Source organism: Apostichopus japonicus, chromosome 20, assembly GCF_037975245.1.
Source record: "Apostichopus japonicus isolate 1M-3 chromosome 20, ASM3797524v1, whole genome shotgun sequence".
NCBI lineage: Eukaryota > Metazoa > Echinodermata > Holothuroidea > Aspidochirotida > Stichopodidae > Apostichopus > Apostichopus japonicus.
The window spans coordinates 6,066,101-6,084,787 of NC_092580.1; the positions used below are offsets into that span (position 1 = coordinate 6,066,101).

Sequence of the window (18,687 nt, forward strand, 5' to 3'; positions counted from 1 at the left end):
GATGGTGCATTCTGAAACATCATTTGGACTATAAATCATTACTATTAGGTCTGAATGAAATGTTATACTGTTGAAAACTTTTGATTTTTTTTGTGAGGCTGAAAAGTAGTTGTAGCTCCCAGAGCCGCGTGAATCTACGTGAATTGTTACACGAACGGTCATCTCTTAAACTCAGTCAAAAGACCAGAATACGAATACGCAGACACAAATTAGTGAGACTATTTGTACTCAGTTGCAATACACAACTGCTTAAACGTCAGGAACTTATTTCTTTTGTTGATAAGCAACAAACTGCACTGATAGAAGGATTCTTTAAGTTACAAGTTGTTGAAATGTATGAATGAATAAATGCATGAACGAGGCCCAAAAGGTGAAGGTACTTCATCAAATTCGATACGATAGCAATCCAGCATAGCAAGAAAGTGTTGAATCAAAATAATTCCCCCCCCCCCCGTAGCCCACTACGGGAATTCACATTCATATATAACGTTGTAGTAATATTTGCAATTACGTTAAATATGTTGTTCGAAAATATGATTACATAACCTACATGATTATGTTTGGAAGTAAATGTAACCACGTAGTAGAGTTTTTTAACAATATCTTAAATTTGTTGCTTGATTGTATTTTTATGCAATCAGAGACAACTTCACAACCAATCTTCCATCGTCGAATCATTAATCGTGAGTGAGGAGAACAGTTGGAACTCGCTTAGGTCCATTGCTGTACATACACCGTGTCCAGCCATCTAATTCATTTAAACCCAAGTACTACTCAACAGCGATATATTTCAAATATCTTGAGAGAAACAATCGTCAGATGTTTCTATCACAATCAGATACACTACGCTTAATTTATGCGTATTAGTAGAATGTACTTTCGAGATATGGGGCAAAATATGTCGACGTGAATTTTACTACAAAAAAAAAAAAAAAAACAGAAAACATCAGCCTTATAGTAATTGACCCTGTAGCCGAATGAGTTGCTAAGGGGTGTAGTAGGGGGATTTCATATGCGGCCTGGTGGCACTGTGGCATGTGGTTAAAGATTGAAAAGATCTCCGCATGCTTAGTATATATAGTTTAGCCTCCAGGTGTGTCGAGTCCCAAGAAACCCTAATCACTGAGAACCCTCAAGAAAGAAGAAAACTTAAGACATCGGAACCTGAAGGGGAAAATCATGCAAGCCTGACACGGAAACCCTAAATCCTTATGCACTGTTTAAAACAACGTGAGACACCACTGTCTCAAAGAATATCAATTTTTGAGAGCATAACCGACATTGGACAAAGTAAACAGTAATAACCAAAGGAAATTTTACAAAAATCCACACGCACTTTGTGCTTCGCAATAAAAAAACTGTGTTTAATAGATGCTCGGCCGGGTGGCTTTACCGGTATCCAGTCAAAACATCCCTTTAATCAAAACGTCCCCGCTTTTTTAAGACCAACACGTCCCCGCTTTTTACCAGAACGTCCCCGCAGTCAAAACGTCCCCGTGAGTCAAAACGCCCCCGCTTTTATAATCAGTTGGAATGTGGATGTTTTTAGTTCAAATCAAAGAGTAAGGATAAGTATAGTTTAGGTTGAAAACACAGTTTTTAGGAGTGGGAATTGACTGTTATGAGGGCGGAAACATTTTTGAGTATAATTTTTGAGTAAAACATTTAACGTTACCACACTAAAGATAATCGAACGATATATTCTATACTTCAAAAGGTCAAATATCAACAGGGGCACGTACCCGTGACAAAATTTTACTTCGTAAAAATAAACGATAAGTGATTTCACTCAACTTAAAATATTATATAGATATATATATATATTGTATAGTATACGCATCCAAATTCTTTGTAATTCCTCTTGCATATTATTTTTTGTTTTCCTTAATTCGTTAATTCATTGGAAAACATATAGCGAATACCTTTTTCATACCAAATATAATTAAACTTGCTCTGTTAGTCATCCTCACAAAACTAGTCGACTCATTCTCATCAATCTTCGCCCTTGATAAATGATGCATGTACGCTCTTGATTTCATCATCATGTGTTGTACGCACTGATTGGTTTATAAATAATGGGAAAATATTGTGGGTGGTGTTTTGTAACAATTTTGGAAATATGAGCAAATTTATTGATTTTCGGTTTCATCGAAAATGCTATATTTAAACCCAACGGCGTTCAATGGCACTAGAATGTATCATTTATTTACTTGGGTATATTACATTATAGTAACAAAGTTGTTTGTCCTCTAGGAAAGCACCTAAATACAGTAAATATGGAAATAATGTTTATTAATAATAATTTACAGTTAATTAAATAAGTTAGTGACGTGAAGTGTGGTTTTTAAATTATTTTGTGAACGATAAACAACTTTCGCGCTGTAAATTATCCCTAATAAATAAATGGACCAATCCAACCAGTTAAATTACGGAATTGATCCGTTTGCTCAATTTCTGCAGACTGTAGTATTTCCGCGACATTGACAAATTGAGCTGGAAACTTTATGCCAGGACTGGCAGGAGCAGGACTGGTAAATTTCTAACAAAAGCTTTTATTGTCAAATTGCTTACGTTATTCCTTAACCAACATCGGTGAAAACTTATATCGTAACGCTGGCTTGAGTGTACTCTTTAATTAAAAAAGCACTTCGATCACAATCAGCTTTACATTTGAACTGGCCCGTACCTCCGTCCCAATTTGGCTGCGACTAGCCTAACGTTAGGTTACTAACACAAGTAAGACTAAGACTAGCCCTCCTCAGGTAGCTGTACTCATTCAAGTGTTAAGTTTGTAGCCTGATAGAAAAGCGTAAGAATATGAATATTTGCTCGGCAACAGGTTAAATAGAGATGCTTTAACTACTTAGGCCTAAAACGTTAGTAACTAGTAGTAATAGCCAACAGTAAATACTCTGATTATTTGAACCCCTTTAATGCAGACCATGATTTTCAAGTCCAGCCATCCGTTCATGAAAAAAAGGTTTGGAGGCCTGGTGTTTCCAAGTGCAGTACAGTGCTTGCACTATTTAAGACGTAAGTTTGTTAGGCTAACTTACGTAACAATCAGCTTTAAAATTCTTTTGACAAAGCATGTATAGTTTCTCTCTGAATCTTACATTGCCTTAATATAGAGTAGATTATCACCTAATACTACTACATAAAAATACATAAAAATCTGATTGTTATTTGTATCAAGATTGTTACCGCTTTACAAAATTTTTTATTTTCTGATCACCCAACAATAAACGTTCATTAGGCTAGCGCTTGTGTGCCTAGCATGCAGATTCATTATGCCAGTTGAAATTCTAGCTGGGGCTAGTGTTGTGCGGGATCCCGGTAGTCAAGTGAATCCCTGTATCCCGATCCCGGTATTGACTAACTCTCAATCACAGTGTAATGTGTAAATACTACCGGGAGTGGAAAGCAACCGGTTATTACATTCGTTTTGGTATCATTCCTGGGAATCCCGGACATAATAAAAATATCTAAGTGTTACTATTTGAAATAAAGAAAGGAAAACATGTTTATTTCTGGTGTCAGTGTTCCTAGTTTGAATAATATTCTGATCAATTTACGTACTGGCCTAGACCTATATATTAACAAATCAACATTTCACACAGTAATTTGGACCTCGGCTACACCAAATATCTAACGTTACTTGGGCTGAGCATGTTGCAGGACCTCAAAGTTATTCTGAAATTTTCGTTATTTAATCATCCTTCATACGATGATTGTGAAGGTTCCCATTTACAAAATCTTACCACATGTATTTAACCTCATTTTTTTATAATAATTATAACGTTTAATACATTTTGAGCCAAAACCGCAGGGAGTATATCCAGCTGAAATCCATCTTCGCACGGGACTGTATATTATTATAGCCTAGGGTATGGTACTGGTACAAACATTGCAGTGGGGTACTTGAGATTTGATGCTGTAATGAATGGATTCGTTATTATTTTAAAGTGGCTATTTTTACGACCAGGAGTAACAATAATTTCCGGTTACGCATGCGCAGTTGCTTTAACGTGGCTATTTTTACGACCAGGAGTAACAATAATTTCCGGTTACGCATGCGCGGTTGCTTTATTTACTTTACTGCGCATGCGTAAACGGAAATTCGCCGATGTCGTAAGAATAGTTTATAAATAATTGTTACTCCTGGTCGTAAGAATAGCCACGGCCTTATTATTATGGAGGGTTCTCCGATGTCATTTATAGTTATCTTTGGCTACGTTTTTAATTTTTAAGAACGAAAGATGGAAATGGTATTTATTTGAAAGTATATTTTCTGCAGAAAACAACAGCCGATTAACGATATAAATATTTTTGTACTATTCTCATGTATGTAGTTTATAATCCCGTATTAACATAGCCCTATGTTACATTCTTCTTGTCTGAAGTTCCAAACACGTGGTGGCTTGTTGATAGTTGAAAACTTTACATTGTGAACTTTTGAACTTGTAGGGTTGCCCTATAATATTCCAATATCATAGAATAGTGGGGTAGCCCCAATTTCTGTTTGGGTACGGATTACGGGTTTTATCCACGTGCGAACATGTTAATCTAATATCGTACATCGAGTATGAATGGAGGATGGTGTGGGGTGCTTTTTTTCCAAGGTTTGTGCTTTTCTTTTTGAAAGTGTACAGTATGTTAAAAACAAAGGCCCTGATATAGCTTGTTATTTTGGATGTTTTTTTCTATAATTGCACGTGTAAGAGTACTAAGTGCTAAGTGCTCTAACCTAAGTGCTTTGAACCGTAGATGAAATGTTGAGGAAAATCCTGGTAGTAGTTACGATAACGGGATTCATGTTGCATCACTACCAGTTGTGGGAAATTTGCACTACAGCACAACGCTAGCTGCGGCAAATGCTTTTGATGATAGTGCAAAGGCTTACTGTATGAGTAGCAATTACAAATGACGATCTTCACATTTGGTTACAGTGCTGGGATTATTTATCACGCAGTGTTTGCATAAATTTTAGATTATTTTAATTTTCAGGAATCCCTTAATCTGCCATTGTGACAAAAAAATTTATGACAAATAAGGTCATTGAATTAAATGATAATGGATTGGGAATTAAATTGCTTAACAGACAGGCAAAGTGGTTTTAGCAGTAATTTTGGTAGATGGTTTTTAATAATTAAAAAGGAATGGCGACTTGGTAACCTATTGACAGTTCAGCTTAGGATGGCACAATAAACACTGATCATAAATATAATGCGAGACATTCAGTAAAGCCTCTTCACTTGTGATCCAGATAGAGATATCATTGTATCAAAATTTAGCATGGCAATTACTTAAAATAAAAATACATGGCAATTATTTTAAATAACAATACAAAATATTAGCATAGTAAAAGCCGAAGCCTTAATTCTGCCTTGTAACAATTGCAATAAGGGATTCCCCTTCTAACATTTCCCCCCGCTATTGGAATGAGTAACATTACTGTATGAAGAAGTCACTTAACTACCATGTTAAAAAAGAAATGCGCTCCAGATAATAAAGTCACCAGGCGGCACACATGTGTGTTCTCAACCTTTTCAGGATACAGTAATGCAGCTTACCACAAGGTAAATTATTCAAACATGAAAGAGCTTTTTTAGGCCCAAGCTGAAACTATTTTTCCCTTACTTTTTCTGGACAAGAACCTCTAAAATTGCCAGTGAAATTTCAGCTTGTTATGGGAATTATTAAGGCTATGATATATAAACCACTGACACTTGTGTTTCCTGTACTATAGTAAGAGGCCTAAACAGCAGTAATACATAGACTACTGAACATGTGGCCAGAGTGATAAATACGCGGAAAATCCCCTCCTCCCCCTACCACCGCCCAAAATGAAACACTAGTGCTTTTTCATTTTTAGCTCATACCAGCATGCTGGTGTGAGCTATTGTAACAGTGCGGCGTCTATCACTCTATCACTCTATCATTCTATCACTCTATCACTCTATCACTCTATCACTCTATCCGTCAACAATTGGTAAAACCGCTCCCACTCGCACAGTGTTTGATGGAATTTCATGAAACTTGGACACAAGGACCATTGGGTATAGGGCCATAAGAGATGGTCCAAAATTTGGGGTCAAAGGTCACCTGTGGGCCGTAATGGGCCATTTTGTGGAAATACGCAAAATGCTTCTTCTCCTACAGATTCCATGGTACAATGTTGAGGGTTTGTCACGATAGTGCTATGGTAGTTTTACCTTCAGGGTGTTCATGAATTTGAGATCAAAGATCAACTAGGGGTCTTTTGTGGCCCGGGCCGCGGCCCTATATTTTCAAATTGCTCCTGTTCGTACAGTGTATGGCCAATTATAATGAAACTTGGTCACAATGTTCCTCGGGATGAGAGTTACGAGGGGTGTTCGGAAAATTGAGGTCAAATGTCATTTAGGGGGTCATCGGGGGTCATTCTTTGTAATATTTTCAAATATCTCAATCTCCTCAAGATTTTGATGGATCATATTCAAAGTTGAACTGATGATTGTTGGATTGTGTATGAATAAGGTGATGCCTAAAAAATTTTGGTCAAAAGTTAATTAATTACAATTAATCCCCATTGTTTAAAAAAATCTGGGCCTTCACGTTTTGCCAAAGCTCCTTTAATTTGTCTCCCAGTGTCTGCAGTGTTTGTTTACATTTGTGGTTAAGCTCTGCAGAGGCTGTTAGTGGAATTAAAGCAGGACTGGGAGTTGTTATTAACTGTTGAACTGTAAGCATGAGAGCCCTATAGCCAATCAGCACTTGCCGATTCTTAGAAGTCTTTGAGCCTGAGGTAGCTTGTGAAGTTATGTCTTGTAGGGAGTGCTTGTGAAGTTATGTCTGCTAAGGTAGAGGGGAGAAAGTTTAATAGGGTAGGTCAGTGCATGGTGTTGTTTGAGAGAGTGGGTAAAATAGGATTTAAAGGGGGAAAATAGGAATTATAGCCAGTGGTGTGGCCAGGATTCTGCTAACGGAGGGGGGGGGGTATCCCTCATGGGCCCAAAATTGGTTTTGTGGGCCCTACATTTTTCAGCTCGAAAAGGTATGAGCTTCTGCACCATTGGTGCTCTAGTTCTTATTTTGATGATTTCTGAATACAATTGTCAAATAATCAATTCATTAACATGAAAATACTATATACAATCATTAGAAGGCATAATCTCGCATTCCATGGGTGTCGTATAATCCAAAATTAGGTAATTGATGAAAATTCATTTATCCGAACTTTTCGATTATCCAAACTACTTTCGGTCCGGACTCCGGACCAGTTTGGATAATTGGGATTTGACTGTAATAGTATACTAGTAGTAGTTGGCTTAGTACTCGTGATAAGAAGCAATGTGTGACTGAACCTTGGACATCATGAGGGCGAATAAGTTGAACTTCTTGTGTGGAGTGTTGCAACAAATTACAATAAATGTTCTCAATGTTGCTCATCAGTGCAAGCCTAGATGTTAATTTTAATCTTTTGTTTTATGAATTCTTACAACTCAACCAAGACATGTTCTTTAACTTCATGTAAATAACACCATTTGCCCTTGACTAATTTGTAATACATCGTAAACAAATTTTTGAGTCCATAAAAATCTTGTTTCTTGATGAAATTTACAAATATGTGTATTCAATCTATCTGTCACATCAAGTGTTGTAAAATATCAATTTTCACACAATTCTTGCCCATTTTCTCCCTCAGATGTTTCTTCAAACCAAACAAGTTTTTGCCTGACGTGTTATACAGTTATTTTTATAGACTGCATCTAATGTTAAGACGACCGAAAGAATCTGGAGATGTCTGAAGATAGCTTTTCATTGCCTTCCTGGAAAGCATTTCTGGTAGGGTTTGGATCAGGACTTCTTACAACTGCAGTTGGGGTGGTAGCAGTTCGTCAAGTGATACAAATATTAGCCAACAGAGAGAATGGGGACAGAACTGATTCAGGTATTGTATGTACTATACAAATACAGGTGTCTTTGGTTTTTGTATAAGTAGTAGAACCAGAGGTACATTTATAGCATTTGATGTACTATAGATAGGTCTCTTATTCCAAAGGAGACCTATTATATAAGAGCTAGATTCATAAAGACATTTTGCCAGCCGTAGTTGCTATTGTGAGTTGCAGCTTGTAAATGTTATCATAGCTTTCTTGCATGAAATGGGTGCAGATATCCATGTTGTCAAATCCAGATCCCAAATGCTGTAAGTTGTGATAAATCCATCTAAATACAAGCAAACTGATGATATATAGTCTGCCAATTATGGATTGTGCTTGCCTTGGTCAACTGCTAAGTAGAGTTGCTCTTCAACTATCTCCTTTCAACACTCAAATAATACACTACTAATATACTACTAATAATACACAATACTGTCAAAAGTTAATGAATTAACAAATCACACTGCTCTACCATATTACGTTATAAAACTTACCATGTATATATGAATATGTATGTATTATATATTTTCTTTTGCATTTATTTCCGATTATAACAATTGCTAATGCTTCTGTAAGGCTACTTGAATGCTAAATTACAACATTACACAAGCCCCTACAACCAAAAAATAAACCAGAGTTATATGCAAACAATACGCTGTAGCCTGTTATAATACAAAGACCAATGCATTTTCACTAGAGAAAGCTGACTAACTGTGAACCCATGGAAACCCCCTGCTGATAATAGTGCAAACCTCTACAATCTGCCACAAAAATATCATATCATATTTTGACATTATCTTTGTGCTCATTGTAGTGAAATATCCAGTCTTTGTGTCTTTCTTTAGCTAATGTTTACTTTGTTTTCTGTTAATTCAGTCATGCAAAAGATGTTTGTCAAAATTATTGATACTGACTCAAGTAAAATGTGTCAGGAAATGAGTTCTGATAACACAAAAAAACAATTTCCCTGCTGGTTTATCCTTCACATGTTCAATTTCTTGTATGCATGCCTATTTACAAACATTAATGGGGACAAAGCAAAAAAGGTCACATGTGAAGAAATGCCTAGTTTCTTGCTAATATGGACTAGCATTTACTCACCTAGCTAACAAAGGGCAGTTATGTAGTTTTAATTTTGGCTGAATATTGATCAAAATAGTACCTTTGTATAAAAATTTTAAATCACAAACTCAAGTTTGTAACCTTTGGTATTTAGAAAGAGTGTTTAGTTTATATAAATTTACAGTGTATGCAATCATCCATAATTAACACACCACCTGCCAATTTTGAGATCAAACAGTTGAGATTTGTCAACTTAAGTGCAATATAGGTATATTGCTATGCAATTGGTGCTAATATATGATAATTGAATTCTTGACTTTAGTACTGATTAATTCTTGAACATCACATGTGTATAGCTTCAATAAAATGTGATATATTTCGTAAAAAGCTGTTCCTGCTAACAGTAGCTTAGCCCAATAATCCACAGAGGGACACAATTAATTATTCAAAACGAGGAAGGTGTTTACAGTTGGACATCTGCACAGTTATTCACGCTTGTATGGAAGTGGTATGCCAGTCATTGACAATGCTCAGTGAAATCAAGCAGTGCATATGGATATTAAATTAAGGCACTCAGGCAAGATTGGTTGGACTTTTTGTGAAGGAGGCTCATATCAGTTGACTGATCATATATGATCTTTACACATTAAAAGAAAATGGCCTACTTCTGGTTTGAAAGCAGCTATAAATAGTCCACAACAATACAGTTAAGTTATTCTGCTTAACAAGTTTTATCTTGCAAATAAATTATTTGATGAAAGGTCAAATTTTTCTAGATTGCCTGATTTGTCATGTGTATACTGTATGATTGTTGCTACCATTAAGACATCTTTTCAGGAATTGAGTGGAATTGCCAATTGCTAGGTTTTACCATAGATCTAGAAGGAAGTTTCAACTCAATGATTTTAGTATGATCTGAATTAGTGAGCTTACTGCCAAAAATGTGGTACAATAAAGTATTTAATGTAACTTCTTATTTGACAGGATTTTAAACTGCATCATTTTTTAATTGTTTACATGATCATGTTCAATGTGATCATTCGTACAGAAAAACAGTAGAGTTGTATTAACTTATTTAGCCTATTCTGCTACCACATCCTAATCTTTAACACAGATGTTCAGTTTAGTTAATAATCTTTGCAAAAACCACTTTTGTAAGTAATGACAATGATCAGTCATCGCATGGATTCAGATTACTTAATTTCTTTTCCAATATTTTATTTGTAGCAGGAAGTTCTCTAAATATACCCAGAGATGCTGTTAGAAGACACATTCTATCATCAAGTATTAGTACTGATGCAAGGCTTCCTGACAACAGATTGGCCTCTGTGACAGGGGAAGGGAGTATTGAAGGTGTGGCTTCGGTACAAACAGGTGAGGCTTTCAATGCGTAAACTCATCTACACTATTGACGGTCTGGTGAAAGGTAGTAAGTCTTAAACTTACTGATAGTGTGCCAAGTGAAGTCATACCAAAAAATCCCATTTTATTATAAAATACCTCATTCATGAAACTTAATCTTGTAAGATAAGCTTGTTGGTCGATAATGCCACGGTCCTTTAACAACAATGATTTTGATTGATTAGCACGTTTTTCTTACTATGTACATTTTTCAAATTGGCAGTACACCCAAATGTAGAGAAAACTCTACTGTCTCCACCATAATCCCTGCTGTCATATCTTATTCAAGTTGCTATGAAAGAAAATAGAGGTATAAGTACTTTGATCAATAAGTGCTTTTAGTGTACGGTATAGAAAATGTAAAGGTAACAGTGTCTTCTCCACCATAGCACATGTTGTTAATCTTATTGGACTTGCTACAATAGTTTCTGAATTTTGTCTGTTATAACATACCGTGGTTCGACTTCGTTTGTACAAACCCTGTCTACATCTTTGGAATGTTGGCACTTGACTAGTTAGATGTATGTACATATTCTCTTACCAAGATTAGTGCAAATATAGTGTATAAAGTGCAGTTAACATGGTTGACCGTTGCGACCATTACACACTGTGCAGTGCCGCTGTAACGAAGTCAGTGCTTTTTGTTTTGGAAAGATTTGACCAATCAAATTACTAATTACAAAAATCAATAAAACTATATAATATCGGCAAGTCTTGTAACTATAGTAATTGCGCAAGTTGTGGGAAGTACCAGGAACTGTTGCGAGAAATGCCCCCAAGAGAAAATATTTTTGCGGAACCCTCTAAATAATTTTCAGGAAACCCGCAACCATGCGTCCTAATGCGAACAAAAAAAAAGGGCCACAATCAGAATAAGTTTAAATGTCAAATGTTCTCTCATTCATATGTCACAATTATATCCAACAGTTATAATTCTCTCTTTTCACAGGAGACCAGCATGCTCTATTGGCTGTGCAGTCATCTGATGAGAGACCAGCTGCACTTGATGAAGAACTGACCAGCCAGACCAGAGTAATCCGCCAAGATCATCAAAGTCTCCTGCATTTGCTCTTTCAGATAGCAGAAGACCAAGCCCAAAGAGGTGCTAATATATTGTGTTGGATGACCCCTCCTCCCCCACCCCCTACCCCAACCCCATTTACTCAGTTGATAATCAATCAGATGATATTTTGCATACAGCCAATATGGTGCAGTATAATATCTATTATGGTAACGATCATAGGGGTTCTTTCTTCGTGTCTTCACAGTACCATACTGCTGTTATTTGTGAGCACAGGGTCTTGTAAGATGTTTATTAGCATGGGAAATATCATTAACATGTTTCTCATGAATATTTTTGAAACTGGATTTACATGTGAAAAGTTTGCAAAAGTTAAGAGCATACTAATCTGAATAAGTTCTATATTACCTGTGTGTGTGCTGTTATAATGGACACAATTTACACAAACTAGGTGTTCATTCACTAAAATGTGAAAGAATGAAAACATTTTGAATTATTTCTTTTGTGTCTGAACTCCAAAAATGAAGCAAACCAATTTTTCACCCTATTATGAGATAGACATTTTTAACATATGCCATTAATAGAACAGGATTAATGTTATGTGATATCCCACTTTTAATAATTCTCTCTTTTTCTCTCTCCTTCTATAGAAGGATTTGTACACAGGAATATCACTTGCAATGTCTGCAGAACTAGTCCTGTTTGTGGCCTCAGATATATGGTAAGACTTAAAAGCACTTTTGACAGATTTACAGCAATTTAATCATACTGACAACTATCTTGGCATGCTCATTAAACCTCTTCCTGTCCGTCATATTATAAGGAGGTGATCGTACAGATTGCTGTAGATGATAGCTGCTGTCATGGGCTGAAAACTGACATGCATTATTACATGATGTAAACTGACTTTTTGAGATTATCTGATGGTCTTGCGGTTTTATCATTCCTTCAAAATTAAACATGGAAGTGTCTCTTAATGGGCTTCAGTCAAATTTATCCCCGTCCACACCCCTGCATCCATTGCAGCTTTTTATGCCACTAGCTGTTTATGTTTCAAGGTTTTCATTGGCCTCCTAAGCCTATTCTTTTTATCCCTGTTATTTCTCAAGTGCATCTATTTCATGAGTTAACTCCTACGGTTATAGACATTTATGAGCAGAGCAGGGAGACTATATCTCCTTTAATGGATTTTGGTGATGGAAGTTAATCTCATAGCCAGCGGGATTACTGGAAATTATGAGATATTTTTGGTCATTAATAAAATGCCATAATTAATCTCTGTAAATGTTCATGTGTCATTAACTTTGAAATTGATAGTATGAAGCAAAGACATGAAAAGGGTTATTAACAGAATAGTGTAAGGAACGTGCTTTTACTTGATGTTTGAAATCTGCACAGCAATGTGGATATAGTAAAAATGGTGTAATGGATATTCTTCACTTGCTTTTTCGATCTATAGGGTATTATGGACATAATAAACAATTTGGTGAAAATGCTGCAATGGCTGTATGAATCTCTTGGGGATTATGGACAGAGAAACAGTGTGAAACAGTCCTTCAATTGCTCTTTGTACTGTTGTATAGCATATTGTATTACCTTAAAACTTAGCATGGGTAGTAGGAAATTACATTGAAATTGTCATATAGGTTTAATGAATATTACTGATGAAATCATTTTCAAGGGTTTCAAAGGAATATTTTTGGCAGTGTCCAAGTCTTTTTTGAAACATGCCACATAAACCCAAAGGTAGAGAACCTTGTATTAGCAATATTTTGGTGATAAGTATGATTGTTAATCATGTTGAAAGACCAAACCAAACACATTGATTGATAAAACTAGCCAATATTCGAACAAGTGCTTTAATATGGTCGAGAAAGGTTCCGTGTGTATGTGTTATGAACTCAGACCGAGTAGCTTACAATGGACTTAATCTGTGAAAAAGAGAAAGAAGTAGTTTAAGAATTTACTCTACATTTTGCTTTAAAGCTGTATTTTGGGTTGGGTAATCACTAAAATGAAATACGGTCACATATTGGGATACTGCTGTGAATATAAACTAAGAGATATACATGGTTTTGTCAGTTTCATTCTCCTTATTTACTCTATAGTCAACTTGAGTGTCCCAAAATGTAAAATGATTTTTTCCTTTGCATATCTTAATTTCATTATTTGTGTTTTCAATTTTAGTGGACTATAAGAGTAACAGATAATGTAACCTTTCCAGTCCTTAGTATTTATAAAAGTCATGATGAAGGTTCTTTTTGTATTGTATTTCTACAACAGTGCGCAAACTGCATTGATTTTGACGTTTGTGAAAGATGCGAACCAGTGGTGAACCACGATAAAACTCATGTCTTTGTGCAGATTCGCAGACCAATTCCTCCTCTAGCCAGCCCACGAAGTGCCCTCTTCAAACCACTCTACCCAGGTTTGAGATAAAATACCACTTTCTTTTTTGGCTTACATTCTGAAAAACATCAATAGCAAATTTTAAATATGGTAAAATCCGGATTACCATAACACATTGAATAATCCAGGCCTAACAGTACTCTTAAGTAGCAATTACAATTCTTAGATTGGAACATTCCCTTGACTTGAAATGATCTACGAGTTCAACTGGAAACTTCTCCATACCTTACTTGCGAAACTACAGATCCATTGCTAAGTGGTTTGAACCAATAGTGGTCTGGGTCATAACTGGTCTGGACCATAACTGGTCTGGGCCATAACTGGTCTGGCCCGTAATTGATTTGGACCATAACTGATTTGGACTATAACTGGTCTGGACCTTAGTGGAGTTGGACCATAAGTGGTCTTGCCCATGACTGCTTTGACCCAGTTCCAGTCTGGCTCTACTGATTTGTACCATGACTGGATTGAATCATAGCTGGCTTGGATCATAACTGGTTGGGATATTTAGCCCAGGTCAAAGAAGTTGGTTGTGTGCACAAGGATACAAACTGTAATGCTAGATTGAATTAAGTGCAATATAGTTTTTACAATATCAGGAATAACATTGAAGGATGGAAGTACAATTTCTAAACGTTACTTACACAATGGTACCAGTGGCTGTGCTTACATCTTTTTGAAACTTATATCTATATAGGCAAGGATCACCCACATTCCAAGCTGACCTGGGATGAGATCAACAACTTAAAGACCTCTACGCATTGTAAGTATCTAACTGTCATTACACCTTTATTTTAAATAATACGTTTAAAGGCTTTAACTTCTTATTATAATAAAGCTTTGTGTAATTAAACGTCCGAAGTAAGGTGAAGGATTTGAGAATATGCAACTAACCTTGAATTTTGAAGTTTTCTATTTAGCAAAACAAAGAGAATATTTGGGTAGCAAGAATTGATAATGAAAGTATATCATATAGAAATCACTTGATGTCACACCCCGCTGATATTTACCATATTTTTTGTCAAGTTTTGGTTACTGTATTGTTAATAAGACCAACTGAATGCACAGTTTGTAAGAATTTGTAATTGTATATAAAAGTTCCCTCTTTCTTTGTAATTAATCTTCATGATATGTTTTTGTATAAACTAGGAAACATATGAAAGTCGATCTTAATCAGCCATCAAGCAATGAAAGATTCTCTCAGTGAACATAAAGAAGTTCAAACTTTCATGATTTACAACTTTTCAGAAGTTCAACTTTCATGATTTACTTTACTTTTTTTACTTGTATAATTGACAGTCGACCAGGCAGAAATTGAGGGTCTCTTTGAGCAGTTTCACACATTGAGTACTTCAGGAGAAGGACTGACTCGGTCCGTCTATGACCAGTGTCTTGGCCCTCTGGGATTAGAGAAAAACCTAGTCGTTGATAGTTTATTTAAGGTTTGTCCAATTTAAGGTTATGTTAATGTTATCATCTAGAGAAGTTGAAGCTCATGCAGGACTTGCTGGTCTTGTCTCAAAGAGAGCTTGTCTTAGAGTGTTGGAATGTTAGCTCCTACAATTGTAATAACAACCATTGTGAACTTTAGCTTGAATATGCGGAAATGTTTGTGAGGGCGTTTTGTGATAAATTCTGCATGATGGGTTAACTTCACCCATATTTCTGTGACCGATGATAACTAATCGCAAGCATGTTTATCATTTGAAGTTCAGGTTAGTGTGCCTCCTGTAATCTTGGGATCTTTGAGTACACCCTTCAGTACCATGCCCCTCCAAAGGTGTATCATTATCTGTAGTCTTTAAGTATTTACATATCAAGTAACTTGGCATCAAATGTTAAGTGAAATAATTTGGAAGGTTACCTTCCTATCTGCATGGGCATGCACATCCCATTTCCCTTTTCTTTCCTCCACTCTTCTTCACCCTCCTGTACTTTACCCCACCTCTATCTTTCACCTGTTGCATGTTGACATGGAACACAAATGTACACACTCAAAACCTGTCTTTAATATTTCTTTCTAGTTCTATGATGCAAATGGAGATGGTGTTATTGACTTTCAAGAGTTCATAGGAGGTCTGTCTATTAGAGTCAAAGGAACTTGGGAAGAAAAGGTGTTACGTAAGTTTTGGTTCATATTAATTTTTCACAAATTTATAGCTATCTGTAACACAAGGATTACTGTAGAGAGAAAGAAAACTGAGATCCTCATCAGTTTGGCCTTCTAGTGAATCACTTGACAAGTATATATTTATGGAGGTTGTATACATACGTATCTTACAATTCAAACCAAATAAAATTACACCCAAAAATTGCTGTCTTGTAACATAGTCATAACAACTACCATCGCCTAAACCAGTGATCTGCAGCGGGCTGCAAACTTGTAGGAACAGTGCATTGATCAACAGATTTTCAGAAATTTATATGAAGGTCTTCTGCTTGTGTTAAATGAACTGGGGCAGAGAAAGTGTTATGAACACTTTCACTCTACAGTGCATGAATGCTTGTGATAGCTCTCTGAATATCCAACAACTTGTAGTTATAGACAAGCTGCTTGTTCCAGACACAAATATTGACTAATAAATTTTAATTAAGAATATTTAGTGGGGTATTAATATGATCCCAATCATGAAGCAATTGCCGATATCGAGAGGGTAATTCATTAAAGATAAGAGGATTTTAAGGATCTGTGAGTTTTTTTGAACATTTTGACTGCTTACAAAGAACTAAAGGTTTCCCTGGTTTGTTTTAGAATCCATTTGACAATTAGTCTAATTCAATTCATTTTTATGATGACAAAATAGTTGGATGAACACAAAATGAAAAGAACCATACCTTTTAATAACTTGGCTGTAAATTTGATCAACCTCATATTTGTATATTAGTTTTAACTTTGGGTATGAAATGTAGATTATGAAGCTAAATACTGTAATTTAGCATTTGTAATTAGAGAATAGGAATTTGTGATAACAATTTATGAATAAGTGAAATCTTCTTGGAATGGCTTGCATAATAATAATAATAATAGTAATACAGTTCTTATAAAGTGCAACACACAACAAAGTCTCGATGGGCTGTACACAAAACAAACATGTACACAAAATATACACTACAACCGTGAAAACATAGAGTCTTGAGTACAGTTTTAAAGTTATTAACATATTGAGCACATTTGACATGCTCTGGGAGACTATTCCAAAGAAAAGCCAGAGCATATTGAAAGGACTGTTTGCCGTATGATTTTGCGGATACCGGGCATAACAATGTTTTTTCGGGCTGATTTTTATTCATTTAAAGTGCTACTCTTGCGTCTTCTTTTGTCATTATTTTTTCTTCTAAAGAAAACTTGGATTGAAGAATACATCACTCATCCATCATTTTCTAACAAATATTGCATGACATAGCAGTTATCTTTAACTACTATAATTAGAAGCAGAGTTTGTTTTTCTTTCTTCTTCATGTTTTATGTTTTTCACTGGTAGTTGATCATTTCTGACATTTTATTCTTGATGCAGTTAATTATGAATTAGTAATGCTGCATTAGTTGTCTTTTCAAAATATAAGTTAGCAATTTTATGTATTTTGCCCTTTATTTTAGATGCTTTCCAGGGATATGACTTGGAGAAGCTTCAGAGTATAAGTAGAGACAATCTGAGACAGATGTTCAAGGCGTACTTCCAGATTACCATAGCTTTAGTAAAAGATGTCGTCAGGGCATGCGAAGAGGAGATGGTAAGAGGATATGGCTGTCTCTTACTTTCTGTTCTACCTTTTCACATCTTAAAGGAGATATATTTTCATCTTAACCTTATGTGGTAGACATGTCGTTAATGAATAAATCCTCCAAATAGTTGAACAGTCTTCAACTACGACAGCTGTAATCACCTGCTCTTGCTTATTTGGTGATATTTCATACCTTGCAAATACTTTCAGTACAAGAGTATTTTTAGTACAAGAGTATTTTTTAGAGTATTTTGTATTGGTTATGTAAATTTTTCCAAAGATGTTGAGATTGTTGGTTTGGTTTCATACATAGGCTTCACATGTTCATGTGTATAGGCTAATGTTAGACATGCAATACCTACACAACAGATGCACCCTGATCCTAGTCTAATATGTAGCCTTGTAATAATGATACAGTAGATGTACCTAGGCCTAGCCTAACATGTTTTTAACCTAATGGTAGGCATGAAATATGTATGCCACTTTCTCGGTTGTATCAAGTGAAACTGGTGAGATCCCTTGTAACATGGAATGTAAGGTATTGTGGCTTCTGTCTGGTACCCCCTACCCTCTGTTCAAGACCAGCTAATGACATCTTCACTTTCTTACTAAGTCTGTTTCCAATTTCCCATTCTATTTTGGGGCTTTTGAATACACACCTCTTCTTACTACTTTGAATTTTTATTGCAATCTGCAAAACAGCCCAAATAATAATGGGAATCCTGAAGATCGATGTTCTATTTTGATTTGTGTTGTGATATGATCATTGTTATGTAGCCTAATTGCTACATTAGTTGTCATCCTAACATCCACCAGATTTGTTCTTCTCTAAATGGAAGCATCCTCTTCAAACCAATAATTGAATCATCTTTGAGGAATTTTGGTCATCTGCCCAATTTGTGATAGCTAAGATCAGATTGAAGTAGCTATGACAAAAAAAAAGATATATATATGAGAAATTGATGCATTGGGTTGATGTTACTCATTAATAATTGACACTCTAGATGGCAAATTTTGATGATACTCAAGAAAGGCCGGTATCATCCTACTTCAGTGCACCAATTCCAGCGGAGACCGGAACTCAGTTCGTCCAAAATGGAAAGGTTCCCATACCAGGAAGTAAGGGCACAAGGTATGAAAATGTTA

The 18,687-nt window shown here is 35.7% G+C and overlaps 2 protein-coding genes across 6 annotated transcripts in view; both read left to right on the forward strand.

Annotated features, from left to right (window-relative positions):
• LOC139961180 (synapsin-like) overlaps positions 1–18,687 on the forward strand; it is a 545,708-nt gene that overhangs the window by 52,484 nt on the left and 474,537 nt on the right. The window lies entirely within an intron of this gene.
• The window catches only part of LOC139961182 (uncharacterized), a 52,783-nt gene that overhangs the window by 18,799 nt on the left and 15,297 nt on the right, over positions 1–18,687 (forward strand). Inside the window, exons 1-12 of one of the 5 annotated variants that reach the window (XM_071960181.1) lie at positions 2,517–2,531; positions 2,940–3,033; positions 7,688–7,933; positions 10,215–10,361; positions 11,338–11,490; positions 12,060–12,130; positions 13,693–13,837; positions 14,516–14,581; positions 15,118–15,260; positions 15,843–15,939; positions 17,417–17,550; positions 18,546–18,673. In XM_071960181.1, the coding sequence (XP_071816282.1) occupies positions 7,783–7,933; positions 10,215–10,361; positions 11,338–11,490; positions 12,060–12,130; positions 13,693–13,837; positions 14,516–14,581; positions 15,118–15,260; positions 15,843–15,939; positions 17,417–17,550; positions 18,546–18,673 (1,235 nt within the window). In that variant the 5' untranslated portion in view covers positions 2,517–2,531; positions 2,940–3,033; positions 7,688–7,782. Of the gene's footprint in view, positions 1–2,411; positions 2,737–2,939; positions 3,034–7,687; positions 7,934–10,214; positions 10,362–11,337; positions 11,491–12,059; positions 12,131–13,692; positions 13,838–14,515; positions 14,582–15,117; positions 15,261–15,842; positions 15,940–17,416; positions 17,551–18,545; positions 18,674–18,687 lie in introns of those variants that run through there. The other 4 variants (XM_071960179.1, XM_071960183.1, XM_071960180.1 and 1 more) reach the window with 4 other exon arrangements.